General features: G+C 34.7%; 1 protein-coding gene across 1 annotated transcript; it reads right to left on the reverse strand.

Annotated features, from left to right (window-relative positions):
* Window positions 1-12626: 12626 nt before the first annotated feature.
* On the reverse strand, window positions 12627-14121 carry HELRODRAFT_181988 (hypothetical protein; the record flags this gene model as incomplete). Its single annotated transcript, XM_009031753.1, has 2 exons — window positions 12627-12970; window positions 14028-14121. The coding sequence occupies 2 exons, from the start codon at window positions 14119-14121 to the stop codon at window positions 12627-12629; spliced, it is 438 nt and encodes a 145-aa protein (XP_009030001.1).
* Window positions 14122-14892: the final 771 nt, after the last annotated feature.

Below are 14892 nucleotides of genomic sequence, written 5' to 3' on the forward strand. Positions count from 1 at the left end.
GACTAACGATACATTAAAGTGTTAACCCTTTTAATCAGATGTTTGACTGTTTGGTGTCATTCATCACGATTTGGTTTTAACATACATACATACATGTCAATATTGTTGCACCCAAACATTTTATTGAGATCAGACAGGATCCTATGGCTCCTTGGTTCGATATTGAATGTCGCCGTTCCAAGTCTTACCGCAGAATAATGGAAAGACGTTTTAAAAAAATTTTGTCGGTTGAAACTTTAAATGCCAAAAAACGTCTTTTCGAAGACGTTTTTAAGCAGTAAGGGAAAAAACTGGTCAATCATGGAAGTTGCAAGTTGCAATCAAAAGCAGCTCTGGAGAATTCTAAATAAAATGCTTGATTAAGACAAAACATTTGCATCTTGTCCATATGAATCCAAACTACTGGCGCAATCGTTTTTAAATTTTTTTATGACAAAATTGTCAAAGTTATGAAATTTACAGCATCCAGTGATCCACCATCAATTGCTTGTGGTGATTTTAACAACAAAGTATTTTCGACCTTCACTGACTACCGAGGATGATATAAAACAAATAATTTCGAATTCGCCATCTAAAACCTGCAATCTCGACTGCTTGCCTGCCCACTTTCTCAAGAAGCATTTCAACTTATTTTCAAAGTTGTTCACCAGTTTCACCAACTTATGTTTGAGTACTAGAAAATTTCCTGTCTTGTACAAACATGTCCCGGTGATACCTCTTTTAAAGAAAAATGGTTGAATACAAGTGATGAAAATGACTACAGAGCAGTTTCAAATCTCTTGTTTATGTCAAAGAATATTGAACGAATAATTGCTAATGAAGAGGTTAGCCATTTAGAACAAAATGATTTGTTGCCTGTGCATCAGTCAGGATTAAGACATCACTCGACAGACAGCTTTGTTGGATATTTTGTCTACATTATTTTCAGCGACAGATACCAAAAATGTCTCTATCCGGGCGCTTTTGGACACGAGTTTGATTGCGTCGATCATGATATTCTGCTAGACCATTCGCAGAGACAGTTTGGTTTATCGGGGACACCGACACTCTGGTTTCAATCTTTCTTGACAGATCGAACGCAACAAGTGCTGTTTAACCACAATTTGTCAGATAAGCAGCCGGTCGTTACCGATGTGTCACATGGCTCGGTATTAGGGCCCTAATTTATTTTATACACGGCAGATGTTCTTCAATGAATTGATTCATTTGGTTTCTATAGTCATGCTTATGCTGATGATATCCAGATCATAATTAGCGGACCACTAGTGAATCCCAAATTATAATCACAAATTCATTAAATGTCTGACGAAAATAGATGTTCAGATGTCTAGAAACTGTTTAAAGTTGAATCAATGTTAAAACGCAGTTAAAGCCAATTTGGACATAGCAACAGCTCTAAAGAATTAAAATCGATTCAGCTATCATTAATGATCAGGAGATTAAATTTTCTTCCAGAGCTGTCAACTTGGGTTTTATCCTGGACCCACAGCTAACAATGCATCATCACGTAAAATTCATTACAAATATTTTTTGAATCAGTTGCGCATGTTGAGAATAGTTAAAAGATCGCTTCAGAGAGATATGGTCCAAAGTTTGATCCATGCATTTGTACATGCGGGGATGGGTGAATGCAATAGTTTGTTTTTTGGTCTACCTGACAGAATGATATCTATGCAACAGCTCATTCAAAACCGTACTGCCAAGCTTGTTGTGGGAGCTGCAAAATATGACCACGTCACTCCAATATTTCGAGAACTACATTGGTTGAAGGTTGATAGAAGAGTTGCATTCAAAATTTCGCTTCCGATGTTTAAAGTCAGAAATGGACTCGCTTTGAAGTTTTTAGCTGATAGATGCTCTTCTAAAACTAAGTTTTCAAAGACATACAACTTACGTCGTGACGATGAAAACTTGGTGGACCATCCAGCATCACGTTTAAAGATTGGTTCAAAAAAATTTTCTATTGCTGGCCCAGAAGTATGGAACAGTCTACCGGGCTACTTGTGACAACCTGGTCTCACCGTCAAGAATTTCAAAAAGCTGTTAAAGAATTATCTCTTTGATCAATGAAACTTTTTCTTGATATAAATTGTTTTAATCATTGTTTATGAGCACCCCTGTGATAATAATTTAAAAAGCGTATATTAATACTAATACTTATACATACGTACATACTTACATAAATATACATACATACATACATACAAATATATATACATACATACAGATAGCATACACATAGCATATGTAAGCACAAAATGATTCAAGTGGTTATGCAAATACATTAAAAATTTATGCTATCATGATTATGTAGACATATAATTATAATGTATGTGGGAATGTTTGTACATGTGTGCAGATGTGCACGTGTGAGTGTACGCTGGTGCATGTTTGGTTGATTCTGTGTGTGTGTGTGTGTGTGTTTGTAGTTTTACATCAAGTTTGAAATTATATGAAATTATATATATATATAAATATATATATATATATATATATATATATATATATATATATGTGGGTGTGTGTATGTGCGTGTGTGTTTGTGTGTGTGGTGGACCGTTATTAATCGTAAACACATTTTATAACAAACTTTCTCACAGAACCTGCATACACGCACACAGACACTCACACACGCACACATACAATCACATACTCGCACTCACATACACACACTTGCACACAAACACACACACAAACACGCAGAAATGCACACAAAAATGGCGGATTATTGATTGAAAATTTAAAAAACCTCACTCCCTCATTTTTTGTGGTACTTTTTATTTTTCTTAAACATTTTTTCAAATTCACTTTCAGATGATATGCATTTAAATGCAAAGTTATATGTAAACATAAAGAGAAAATGAATTTCTCAAAAAACTAGCACACATACACACACACACACACACACACACACACATATCTCACAGCAACACGTTCGAAAGCGACGGCGAATCCTGATTGGTTGCCCTCGTTCACGTGACGTCGGTGATGATGTCATTCATTAGCACTGACTAATCATGCAAATTTTTATGATTTTTCAAAAATAACTAAATCTTCAACTAATCTAACTTCAATCATAACAAGTTGTTTTTAATCTTGCTATTGAGCAGGTTTCACAAATTTTAAAACATTTTGTCTTTTTTGATGTACAAAATTTGAAAAATCATCATCAAATAAAAAAAAGTTAAAGACACACTGAAAACAAATTGAGACCTACGTGAGCCAGTAAAACTGACTCGTTAAACCTTGGTTATCAACCACAAACGCTACAAATGACAACATTTTTCTTTCTATTTAAATAATTTTGAAGACGCACTCCTCGCTCCGCTCACGAACTCAAAACATAGGAAGCATTTTCAAATTTAAAGAAAAAATGCAATCACTTGAACGATCATTTAACAACACAAGCAACTATCCAACCACACAAACAACAAACCTAAAAAGGATTGTACACACACACAGAGAGAGATATATATAGAGAGAGAAAGGGGGCAGGCAAAAACACCGGCGGTGTTGAAAGTTTGTGTGTGTTAATATACATTAGCGGACTTGAAAAGGCAGTCATGGGTTTTATGGTTGTATCAGTTGAGTGCAAATATTATACAATTAATTTGCAGACATCAGCAACATTTCATGTGTGGTCGTATTTTATTATGTTTATGCATCATTCATTTATAAGTACCTCACAAACACGCCATCTATTGATTGAAGTCAGGTCACACACACACGCGCGCACACACATACAAACGTACGCGCCATTACATATAATATATATATATACATTTTTTTTACCAACATATATGTATATATATATATATATAGCTGTATATTTTTATGCGCATGTAAAAGGTTCTTCGAACATGTTTGACGACTGTATGTATGCATGTGTGTATATGTGCGTGTGTGTTGTTTAACAGCGATTAAGCCATGCTACAAAGGCTTCGTACAAGGCACAATAAATCTTCGAAACTCCAGCTCCATACGAGAATGATTTTAAAAATTTTTTAATTTTTTTAATTTTTTTTTTAATTTTTGACAGTTTGTATACATTACATCTCATGGCTACTCAGGTCGACCTTGTCCGGTAATAACATCACGTGCTTCTCATTATCGGTTATCAATTGTCATTATTTATCTCTATAATTAATTCATGCCTTTAAACATTGGTGAAGTTTGCTAATTGACCGAACATTTTTAACCGTGATGACGATTCCGATTATATCAACTGTAGTTGTAGTTGTTGTCGTTGTCGTTGTCGCAGTAATTGTTGTCGTTGTAGTTGTTGTCGCTGTAGTTGTTGTCGCTGTAGTTGTTGTCGCTGTAGTTGTTGTCGTTGTAGTTGTAGTCGTTGTAGTTGTTGTAGTTGTTGTCGTTGTAGTCGTTGTAGTTGTTGTAGTTGTTGTCGTTGTAGTCGTTGTAGTTGTTGTAGTTGTTGTCGCTTGCGTACTACTACGATCACCAACAACAACATCTTCATCAGACACCAACGACAATGTAACTCTTATTATAGTCGCCATGTCGTTGTCGTCGTCTTCATCAGCAGCGTCATCCTTCCGGCAGAGGCATTCATCAAAGGAAACTTTTTGAAACTTTTTTTGATCTTTTGAATTTCAGTTAAAATTTTGAATCTCAGTTGCTTAAGTCCTCGGCTACAAATTTGAAAATTTGAGACACTCTCGTGACATTCAACATCATTTCTTCCGGCGAAATTACCGCCAAACGCGTAATAAGGAGACGGGCCGTCTGAAATTGAGAATAATCTGAGGAATGTCAATAGAGTGAATAACATAATAATAATAATAATAATAAGAATAATAATAATAGTAATAATAGTAATAATAACAATAATAATAATAATAATAAATGTTCCAAACGTCTCATCCCTTTTGTTAAATCTCTCCCGCAAAAATTTGTTGCTTGCTTTTTTTTAAATTTGTTTTTTTTTATTAAAATAGATATTGTTTAAATGTTAAAATCTAATAGGCGAAAAAATTGGAATATTATATCACACATCCATCCATCCGTCCCATCCATCCGTCCGTCCTTCCGTCCATCCATCCATCCATCCATCCATCCATCTATCCATCCATCCATCCATCCATACATACATACATACATACATACATACATACATACATACATACATACATACATACATACATACATACATACATACATATATACATACATATATACATACATACGTACGTACGTATAAACAAACATACAAACATGCTTGCCTCTTACAATTGGTAATCAATCAAAAAACTCGTTTTGAGCGATTATGCCAGAAACAATTATTTTAAGAAATAAAATTAGTACCGGAACTTCAATGCTCACATGCATGCAGGCTGGCTGGTGTGCATGGAATCACGTACATTCACACGTGCATACTCATATTCATGTATAAGATTTCATGTTCTCCATATTTTAAATGCAAACAAAACAAAAAGATAAGCGATGGTTTAAAAAGTAGCCACACCGTATTGAAATTCAGTTCACAGTAATGATGTTTAAACGTTCTTCAATTGCAACCAAATAAATGCCTATTCAGTTTCAGCGTAGTTGTCAGTCAACCAGCTGGAAGACATGCAAGCATGTCAAGAGTAAGGATTTTAATTTGTTTGCATATTCTTCAATGCACACAGAGACAAAATGTACGAAGATTGTCTCTTATTTGGTCGCATTGCCATCCAGTTACTTTGATCAGTTCAACGGACGTTATGATGGCCTAGGAGTTAAGTTCGTCTGGCGCTGTTACGCAGTTCCCGGGTTCGAATAACACAAAAGTATCCCTGCCTATCAAATGCCTTCTTGAGTGTGAAGCGTCGTACAACACACCTTCATGGGTGCTTATTTTCATTTTAGTTCTGTAGTTTCAAATTTGTTTGAAGACTCTAGCTATTTGGCACAATTGTGAACCACCTTAAAATGATATATGCTTTAACTAACATACTTTAAACTATGCAATATATTGTATGACACACTATTTATGAATACCTAGTTTATGAACCAAAATGCATGCACGTATTTACACACATACACGTACGACAAGAGCAGAGCACTGTATGTGTATAGAGCAGAGTTTTATAAAACAAACTCGCAATAATGTCGATATTAACGAACTGCAACGAGTGAGTTAGTTGTAGGTTAACAATTCAGTCAGTGTCTTTTAATGTGAAGTTTAGAAATGCATGCAGTGCGAAGGCATTGTCATGGCTCAAAAAACCATCCAAAACAATTACACATTCTTCGATTAGTTTGGTTTTGAATGACCCACGTATTAACTTTAACCACGGTAATGCTGTTGAAACACGATTCAATCAAAGTATATTATTCATAGCACAAGCAAGTACATGAGCGTTTACTTGGGTTATATTTAAAGCTGTATTCAGTATTTGTTCTGCCTGTTAAAATTTTCACTTCCATTGACGATATCACGATACAAACGATGAAGCACACATGCACATTGCTACAGGTATATTTTTTATGTAAATATATACATACCATACACACTCACGTCACTTGCTCAGTTAGACGTACATAAATACACACATACATGCATACACACATACATGCATACACACATACATACATACACATATTATACAAAAACTACATACGTGCACACACACACACATACACACACAACACACATACCTTTATGGCTACATGAAATGAGAACACATGCAGACAAATTTGCAGACTACATTTTGGGTGGCATCATCGTCATCATCATCATCGTCATCATCACCAGTACTTTATTTGATTTTTTTACTATTCATGAAAAGTGAACTTAATCATTTGAAGTATGCATAAAATGATGTAATGATTGCATTCCCATTGCTATTATAATAATATTGCTGTCGGTAGTGATGATGGTGGTGGTGGTGATGGTTGTTATTACGATATGATGACGTTTAAGTAGCAGTAGTAGTAGTAGTAGTAGTAGTAGTAGTAGTAGTAGTAGTAGTAGTAGTAGACTAGTAGTAGTAGTTCTAGTAGTAGTAGTAGTAGTAGTAGTAGTAGTAGTAGTAGTAGTAGTAGTAGTAGTAGTAGTAGTAGACTAGTAGTAGTAGTAGTAGCAGTAGTAGTAGAAGTAGCAGTAGTAGTAGTAGTTCTAGTAGTAGTAGTAGTAGTAGTAGTAGTAGTAGTAGTAGTAGTAGTAGTAGTAGTAGTAGTAGTAGTAGACTAGTAGTAGTAGTAGTAGTAGTAGCAGTAGTAGACTAGTAGTAGTAGTTCTAGTAGTAGTAGTAGTAGTAGTAGTAGTAGCAGTAGTAGCAGTAGTAGTAGTAGTAGTAGTAAATGTAATGTTGTTGATGATGTTGTTGTTGATGATGATGTAGTAGTAGTGGTAGTAGTAGTAGTGGTAGTAATTGTTGTTGATGATGATGGTGATGATAAGGTATTGATATTTGGTGAAGGTGACGATGTTGATGACTGCTATTAGTGATGAAAATAATTATGACGTTGATGATTGTGCAGAAATGTTGACAACATTTAATAATTGTTTGGTTTGTTTACAATTTTTGCTGAAAAATATTTCGCTGGGACATCTCTTGTTGAGAAGCAGTTTTAAATAGTTTCCTTTGTTGCGCATATTTCTTGAAGACAAACATTTGTCCACAAAATGTTTCAAATTTTTTGTTTCAAGTTCTTGAATGACAATTTTTAATTTTTGTATATTTAAGTCTTGTTAGGAAATTTTAAAATAAACATTGGTTGAATTAGATTTAAAAACTTTTGAGACGAGTTCTTTACAAATATTTGATAACTTTTCTGTTAAAAATAATTTTGTTGGTTGATTGAATGTTTTGTTGAAATTTATTTTATTTTTATTTTACATTTTTCAGTTGAAAAATAAATTTTTGTACATTTGAGTCTTGTTAGGAAATTGCTTTTGAAATGAACATCGGTTGAATCGAAAGTGTATTAAGCAATATTCTAGCGTTTGTTGTTATTCCGATCCAAATGTTTTGTTCTTTTGTTAAAAGTGCTGAAGCATCTAAAAAATAATATTGGTCGTAAAACTATTTTGTGTTGAAGATATTCTAGGAGGAAAATAAAAAACGATTTGATTCCTACTTGTTCACCTAATAAACTTGATACGTGTGATGTTACCTGGTGATGACCATCAGGCTCACATCCACCTCTCTCCCCCTCCAAACATCAAAAACGATTTTGTTGGCATCGTCATTAACGTAAGGAGTAAAAATTGAGATGGGTTGGGCGGCAAGAGATCAGCTTGTGCTTCCTCAATTATGAGCTGTTCGTTCTCGACCGGCTCCAATGAAAGATGAACCAATTCTCAAAATTGCCAAGTATGAAATATTGAAGAAAGAATTTGATTGAGCGCAAATCTGCCACTAATATTATTTCTTACATATTTCTTACATCTTCTTGTTCTTTATTATTTGCAAACTCAGTCCCAGTCTTTAACGTTTCCAAATCTGATTGATCAAGAAGTACATACACAAGTGAATAACAAACAAAACAGTTTATAAGCATTAGATTTAAAAACTTTTGAGACGATGAAACGATTGAAATTATAAATGTAAACTAGTAAACTAAATGTTACTACCTACTCTAACCAAAAATGTTCCAAAAAACAGCCTGCAATTATGTAGCGATCAAATAAGGCACTCACATTCAGCGTGGCTTCAACGTGTGGCCTTTAAATGAATTGAGCGGCATACTTTAAACATTTGTAATTATCAACGTCATCATCGTCATTAGCGTGAGTGCCTTCGTGACGATGGTTTTATGGCCAGTGTCTTTTTCTCATCTTTTTTATTCCCATTTCGTCTGCTACACTGCATAAATACATAAACGTGCAAAAACTAAGAGTTGAAAATTCACACAGTCAATCACACACAGGCAAACACACACAACAGACAAACACACACAACAGACAAACACACACAGACATACACAGACAAACACACACACATACAAACACACAACAGACAGACACACACAGACAAACACACTCACACAGACAAACAAACGAACACATTGAAATCAAACAGGAAATTCTCACCTATCAAATATTAATACAGCCCAACAGCCAAGCTTAGTTTATGGCCATCAAATATAAATACCAACGCATACACACAGCGCACCCGCACATATACGCAAAACATACAATGAGTATATAGACATAGGTGTTTGATTTTTTTTTTCATTCTTCTGAAGCGTTGGGACAAAAAACAGTTTTATTTTTATTTTGTAACCTCCTAATCGCATTGTATAAAATTGTAACAAATTATCGTAAACAATAACAAGATATGATTTTCGTTATCTTCAAATGCAGATAAAAACTTTTAAAGAAGGCTTAACGTCGATGATTCTATGTATAAAAACGTCTTCGAAGAATTGCGTTTGATATTGAACGCTAAGTATGTGTGTGCGAGTGTTTGTGGAAGATGTAGGTGTACACACGTACATGGAAGATGTAGGTGTGTGCGTGTGCACACAACATGCTTCTGCTGTACACAATGTTTATGTATGCATTTATGGAGATTATTAATATAGGCGCCGTCATTAAGATGTTGGTTTGACCTGAGATATCTCAGCAAACAAACAAACAATCGCAAATACATTCACACAGACACAAAGATACTAGCCTGTGCACACACATAACTTGAAATCATTCACATTCGTCATGCTATATTTATCACATTTGTACTGAAACACGACAATTCATACACTAACACAAACAGACACACAGACACACACACACACGCGCACTCACTCACAAATTAAGCGTCGCAAAAATACGTGTGTGGTTATCTGTTCGTTGAAATTAAGAATTAATAAACTTCTAAAGTGAGAAATTTTAATTTGTTATTTGAGTTTTTAGGAGCTGTGACTTTAGCGCAATTTTTTTTTTTTATAAAACAACAATCCCCTCTTGGCTTTTGAAATGACGTGCCTCGTTATTTAAAAGATGAAATGTGTTTTCCACTGATGAAACATCAAATGCCACACTTTATCAAGTTGTTAATTTGCGAATTTAACTAAAAAATCTGGTCGGCGTGTCATTTGGTTTTTGAATCTTCTGCATAAAAGATTTAATTATTTATATTTTATTTATCTTTATTTATTACTTCATTAATTGATGAATCGATTGAAAAATTTTATGGTTTATGTGCATAAGAAATCGATAGAAACATGTTAAAAATATCGCATTTCACTTGGAGCACCTTTGAAAACATTCAGCGCAGTAAAAACTGTTTGCAACCTGGGTCACAAAACCTCACAAACTGATCCTTCCTTCCGGTCATCATATTTTAATAGACCTTTGTCCATAAACAAAAAAAATTACATCCACAATTAACTCTTGGCAAACTAACCTCATTCCAGTGAGGTTAGTTTGCCAAGAGTTTGCCTGACAAATTATTTTATTGTCTCTTTCAGATTATCAAGCAAACAGAGGTGTTATATTTGTTCAAGAATTAGCACACTCACGCTGATATAGTGACATTATAAGCAAGCACGGAGGAATAAGACTGCTATTATTAAAAATGTCTTATTTTATGGTATTACGGTGACCTGAAAGCATGGACGTGAGTAAAATTATGTATGATAGGCTCCCAAATGAACATGATAGTTAATCGTAAGAAATTGCTTTGAATTTATAAAACGATTGTGCATTATTGTATGAAGATTTAATAAACTGTATGAAGTATGAAAATTTATGTATGAAGATGTATGAAGACTGTATGAAGATTTCGTAAAAAAACTCAATAAAAAATATATTTAATTGAGCAAAAATGTTTAATACAGTGATTGGCAGCAACAGAACCTGGCCTCATCTTCAACACATGCATCGTGTTCTCTTATTTTAATAAGCCAACATAGGAAAGTTCACTCGTTTCATCCTGTTTACACCATTCTTTCATTGGTAGCTCGTGTCCGCACCATTCTCAGTTCTTTCCACATTCATGCTGCTGCCTAACAGAGATGAGGTACTACATGAGGTCCTTGGAATCTAATTAAAGAATATTTATTCGAATTCAAACAACAATTTAAAAAATTAATTAGAAGCTGATTGACAACTTTTCATATATAATAATTACGCTAAAAAATTTTGCTTTTTATCAAATAATGCAACCGATATTTTTAACATAATCGAAAGCCTTTCAAATTTGACTTAAGATAAAATTACGGAAGTACCCAGAAAACTTTTAAATCGCATAAAGACAACTTTACTTACATTATATTTCCTATGTCAAAATTATTATCATTTCTAGTAGAATATTTTAGTATTCACTTTAGATGTTGCATATGCTTTCTCACATAAATATATCTCCAGCTTCTTCATAGGCACATTCTTCAAAGTAACTTCACGCTTAGTTCTTCAGGCAACAAATTCCAGACTGTGGACGCTGCCACTGTTAAACTACTTCCGCCAATCGCCGTTCACTCTTTAAAGACCCCCCCCCCCATTTGTGGGGGGACCTTGACGGTACAACTACAACTCATCTAAAAACTAACAAACCATCAAACTCTACAACCAGCCAACCAACCAACCAGCAAGTCATCCAGCCAACCAACCAACCAGCCAACCATTCAGCCAACCAACCAACCAGCAAGTCATCCAGCCAGCCAATCAGCCAACCATTCAGCCAACCAATCAACCAGCCTACCGACATCAAAAAAACCACAAAACCACACAAACATATAATGGAATAAATAAATAAAGTTGATTGACTCAGCATCGCTCCTTACTATATGACTCCCTTATCAAACTCAACAATAACAAATGCGGTTTATTTAATTTGGCTCGTTTCGGTTTTATGTCCTTATATGTGCGAGTTTGTGTGCGTGTGTTCGTGAGCGTGTGTTGTGTGCGTGGTGCCGGTACTTTTCTACTTGCTTATTTAAGTGCACAAGATCATTATCATATGTGCACTTTGTATTTGAATGTTGTACATGCGGGTTGTTATGCTTGATCGGAGTTTGAAGACATGAAGCCTCTGTCGTTTTGTTGTGTAGGAAATGAAGGATCTGAGGATAAAATACAACACAGGTGAAATTCTGGTGGAATTGAGCACTGGGGTGCAAATTCGGTTGGATACTTTGAAGGTTAAAGGGCAGCTAAGTAGGGAGATGAACTGCTACGTTAACAAGAATCAACAACAGCATCCACAACATACGCTACAACAACAAACATCCACAACAGTCACGACGACAACATCTATAACATTTACAACAACAACATTTACAAAACAACGACAATTACAATAGCATCATCAAAAACAACAACAATAATAATACAACATCATCATCATCATCAACAACAACAACAACAAAACACTCAAATTGGTTTTATTATTTAATTAAATGTTTTATTTATTTTCACGCGTTCAAATGGAGCCGTTTGTTGGTACCTTATTGAATTGCGTTAGAAATGAATGAATGAATGAATGAACGGATGGATGGATGGATGGATGAATAAATGAATGGATGGATGGATGAATGAATGAATGAATTATTGAATAAATGAATGAAAGAATAAACGAATAAAGAACTGTACGGTTAAAAACGAATAAATATGCTAAAAAAAACATACGAATGAGCAAATTAATAATACGAATAAACAAATTAACGAATGAACAGTTTCACTCATCGCTATCATCATCATCTTGATCATTAGCTTTATCATCAGCTTCATCATCAGCTTCATCATCATCATCAGCTTCATCATCATCAGCTTCATCATCTGCTTCATCATCATCATCATCTACATCACCAGCTTCATCAGTTTTATCATCAGCTTCATCATCTTCATTATCAGCTTTAGCATCTTCATCATCAGCTTCATCATCTTCATCATCATCTTCATCATCAGCTTCATCATCATCAGTTTCATCATCTTCATCATTAGCTTCATCATCTTCATCATCAGATTCATCATCAGATTCATTATCAGCAGCTTCATCATCAGCAGCTTCATCATCGTCGTCTCATTCAGTGTAGTATCATAATTGTTATTAATAAATTAATGTTATTATAAATATCTCATAGTGGTGGGGACGTTGTTGATGATGATGACAATAACGATGACGACGACGATCATGATGATGGTGACGATGATGATGGTGATGGTGAATCACACATCAATAAGCAAACAGTTGTTGTTGGCATTTATTGAATAATAAAGAAGCGATACTTGGCTGGATTATTTTTGTAAAACTGGCTGCGAAATTTCAATTGGTCGTTATATTTATAATGCGTGTGTGTGTGTGCGGGCGTGTATGCGTGCGTGTATGCGTGTGTGTGTGTGTGTGTGTGTGTGTGTGTGCGTGTGTGTCCGTTCGTTTGTGCGATTGGGTTTCGCATTCATGCAAATCAAAAATTTATGAACATACTTTAGTCTGTGTGTAAGATTTTGTCTGTGTGTGTGTGTGAGTGTGCGTGAAGTTTGCCAGAAATGTAGAGAGTGCGTATGACGTGTAATCCTGTTTGTTGGAGGATGCAATCTCCTAACGAGATGTAGGCTCTCAATGAATTATTAGCGCCGTCTAATTTCTTTCACTGCCGAGCTGAAATTTTTTTTACCAGCCGGATACGAAAACGCCGTTGGTTCTCGAGTGAGTGCCTGAGTGGTGTGGTTGGCTCAGTGGATGTTGAAAGCGTGAAATGGTTCACTGCACGTTTACCCATCCGTGAATGCTTCAAATTTACCCATAAAAATTGTTTTTAATTACAATTTTCATCAATTGAAAAGTAAAAGTTAATTTTTTCGAAATAATTCTTTAATGATTGGTTTTTTTTTTCAACCAAACATAACCACATGATACGTGTGTGTATGTAAATCTCTCTAGCAATCAGCAAGAACAGCCATTGTTCAGCAATAAAGGTAGCCAATTTGGAGCGTACGCCTAGGTATGTATGGAGTTGTTGAGGTTCGTTCGACGTTTGTTTAGACACGCGAATTCAAACAATTCCAAGTCTGTTTTTAATGTTTACACGCGCCCTACTCAACTTGTTTGGACATTTTTTTAATTATTTCAACCAACTTTGGCATATTTTTATTATCTCATTTATCGCTGGATTCATTGAACTGTCTGTGCAATTTGATTCTGCTAGGCGATTGCCTGAGTGCTTGTGCATGTGCACGTGCCTGTGTGTGTGTAATTGTGTATGTATGTCTGCCTGTGTAAACGTGTATGTATGTGTGTGTAATTGTGTATGTGTGTGCGTATGTGTAATTGTGTATATTTTTGTGTGGGGGGGAGGAGCGTCTCATGTCTCATTGTCATTATTACCATTATTTCAACTATTACACCATCTTGTCGTTCTATAATACACACACACGCGCAACACCACACACACACACACACACACACACACACACACATATATATATATATATATACAATTTATATATTAATCATTGTTAGAATCTCAGTTGTTGAAAATGTCTCTGAGAAAAACTTGAATTATGCTAAACAGTTAGGTAAGTAAACAATTCCCTTCAAGTAGAAGTTAAATTAAATGCAGATTAATTAGACGCAAATTGGTTAGTCAAGTAGGTAGGGATGTGTTTGCTGAATACAAAAGCTGCAATGCTGGCTGAGGTTCTTACGACATCTCATTATAAGTTTTGCATTTGATTTTAAGGTATCTGTCGTCAATATATTAAAATGTACGTACATTTAATCAATGAACACTCACACACTTATTTTCCAAACTTTCAAATACATAAAAAATAATAATCTAAAAAATTTCTTTAAATATTGTTGTATATTTTATGAAAAAATTGGATTTAGATAAATTGGGCTATTTTGTTTTTAGCTCACATTAAACTTTTCATATTCAAATTGACTGAAAAATGTTGCCTACCTGTCAACCACAAGTCTCAGAGAATTGAATATCCCATTA

Source organism: Helobdella robusta (assembly GCF_000326865.2).
Source record: "Helobdella robusta unplaced genomic scaffold HELROscaffold_78, whole genome shotgun sequence".
In the NCBI taxonomy this organism is placed as follows: domain Eukaryota; kingdom Metazoa; phylum Annelida; class Clitellata; order Rhynchobdellida; family Glossiphoniidae; genus Helobdella; species Helobdella robusta.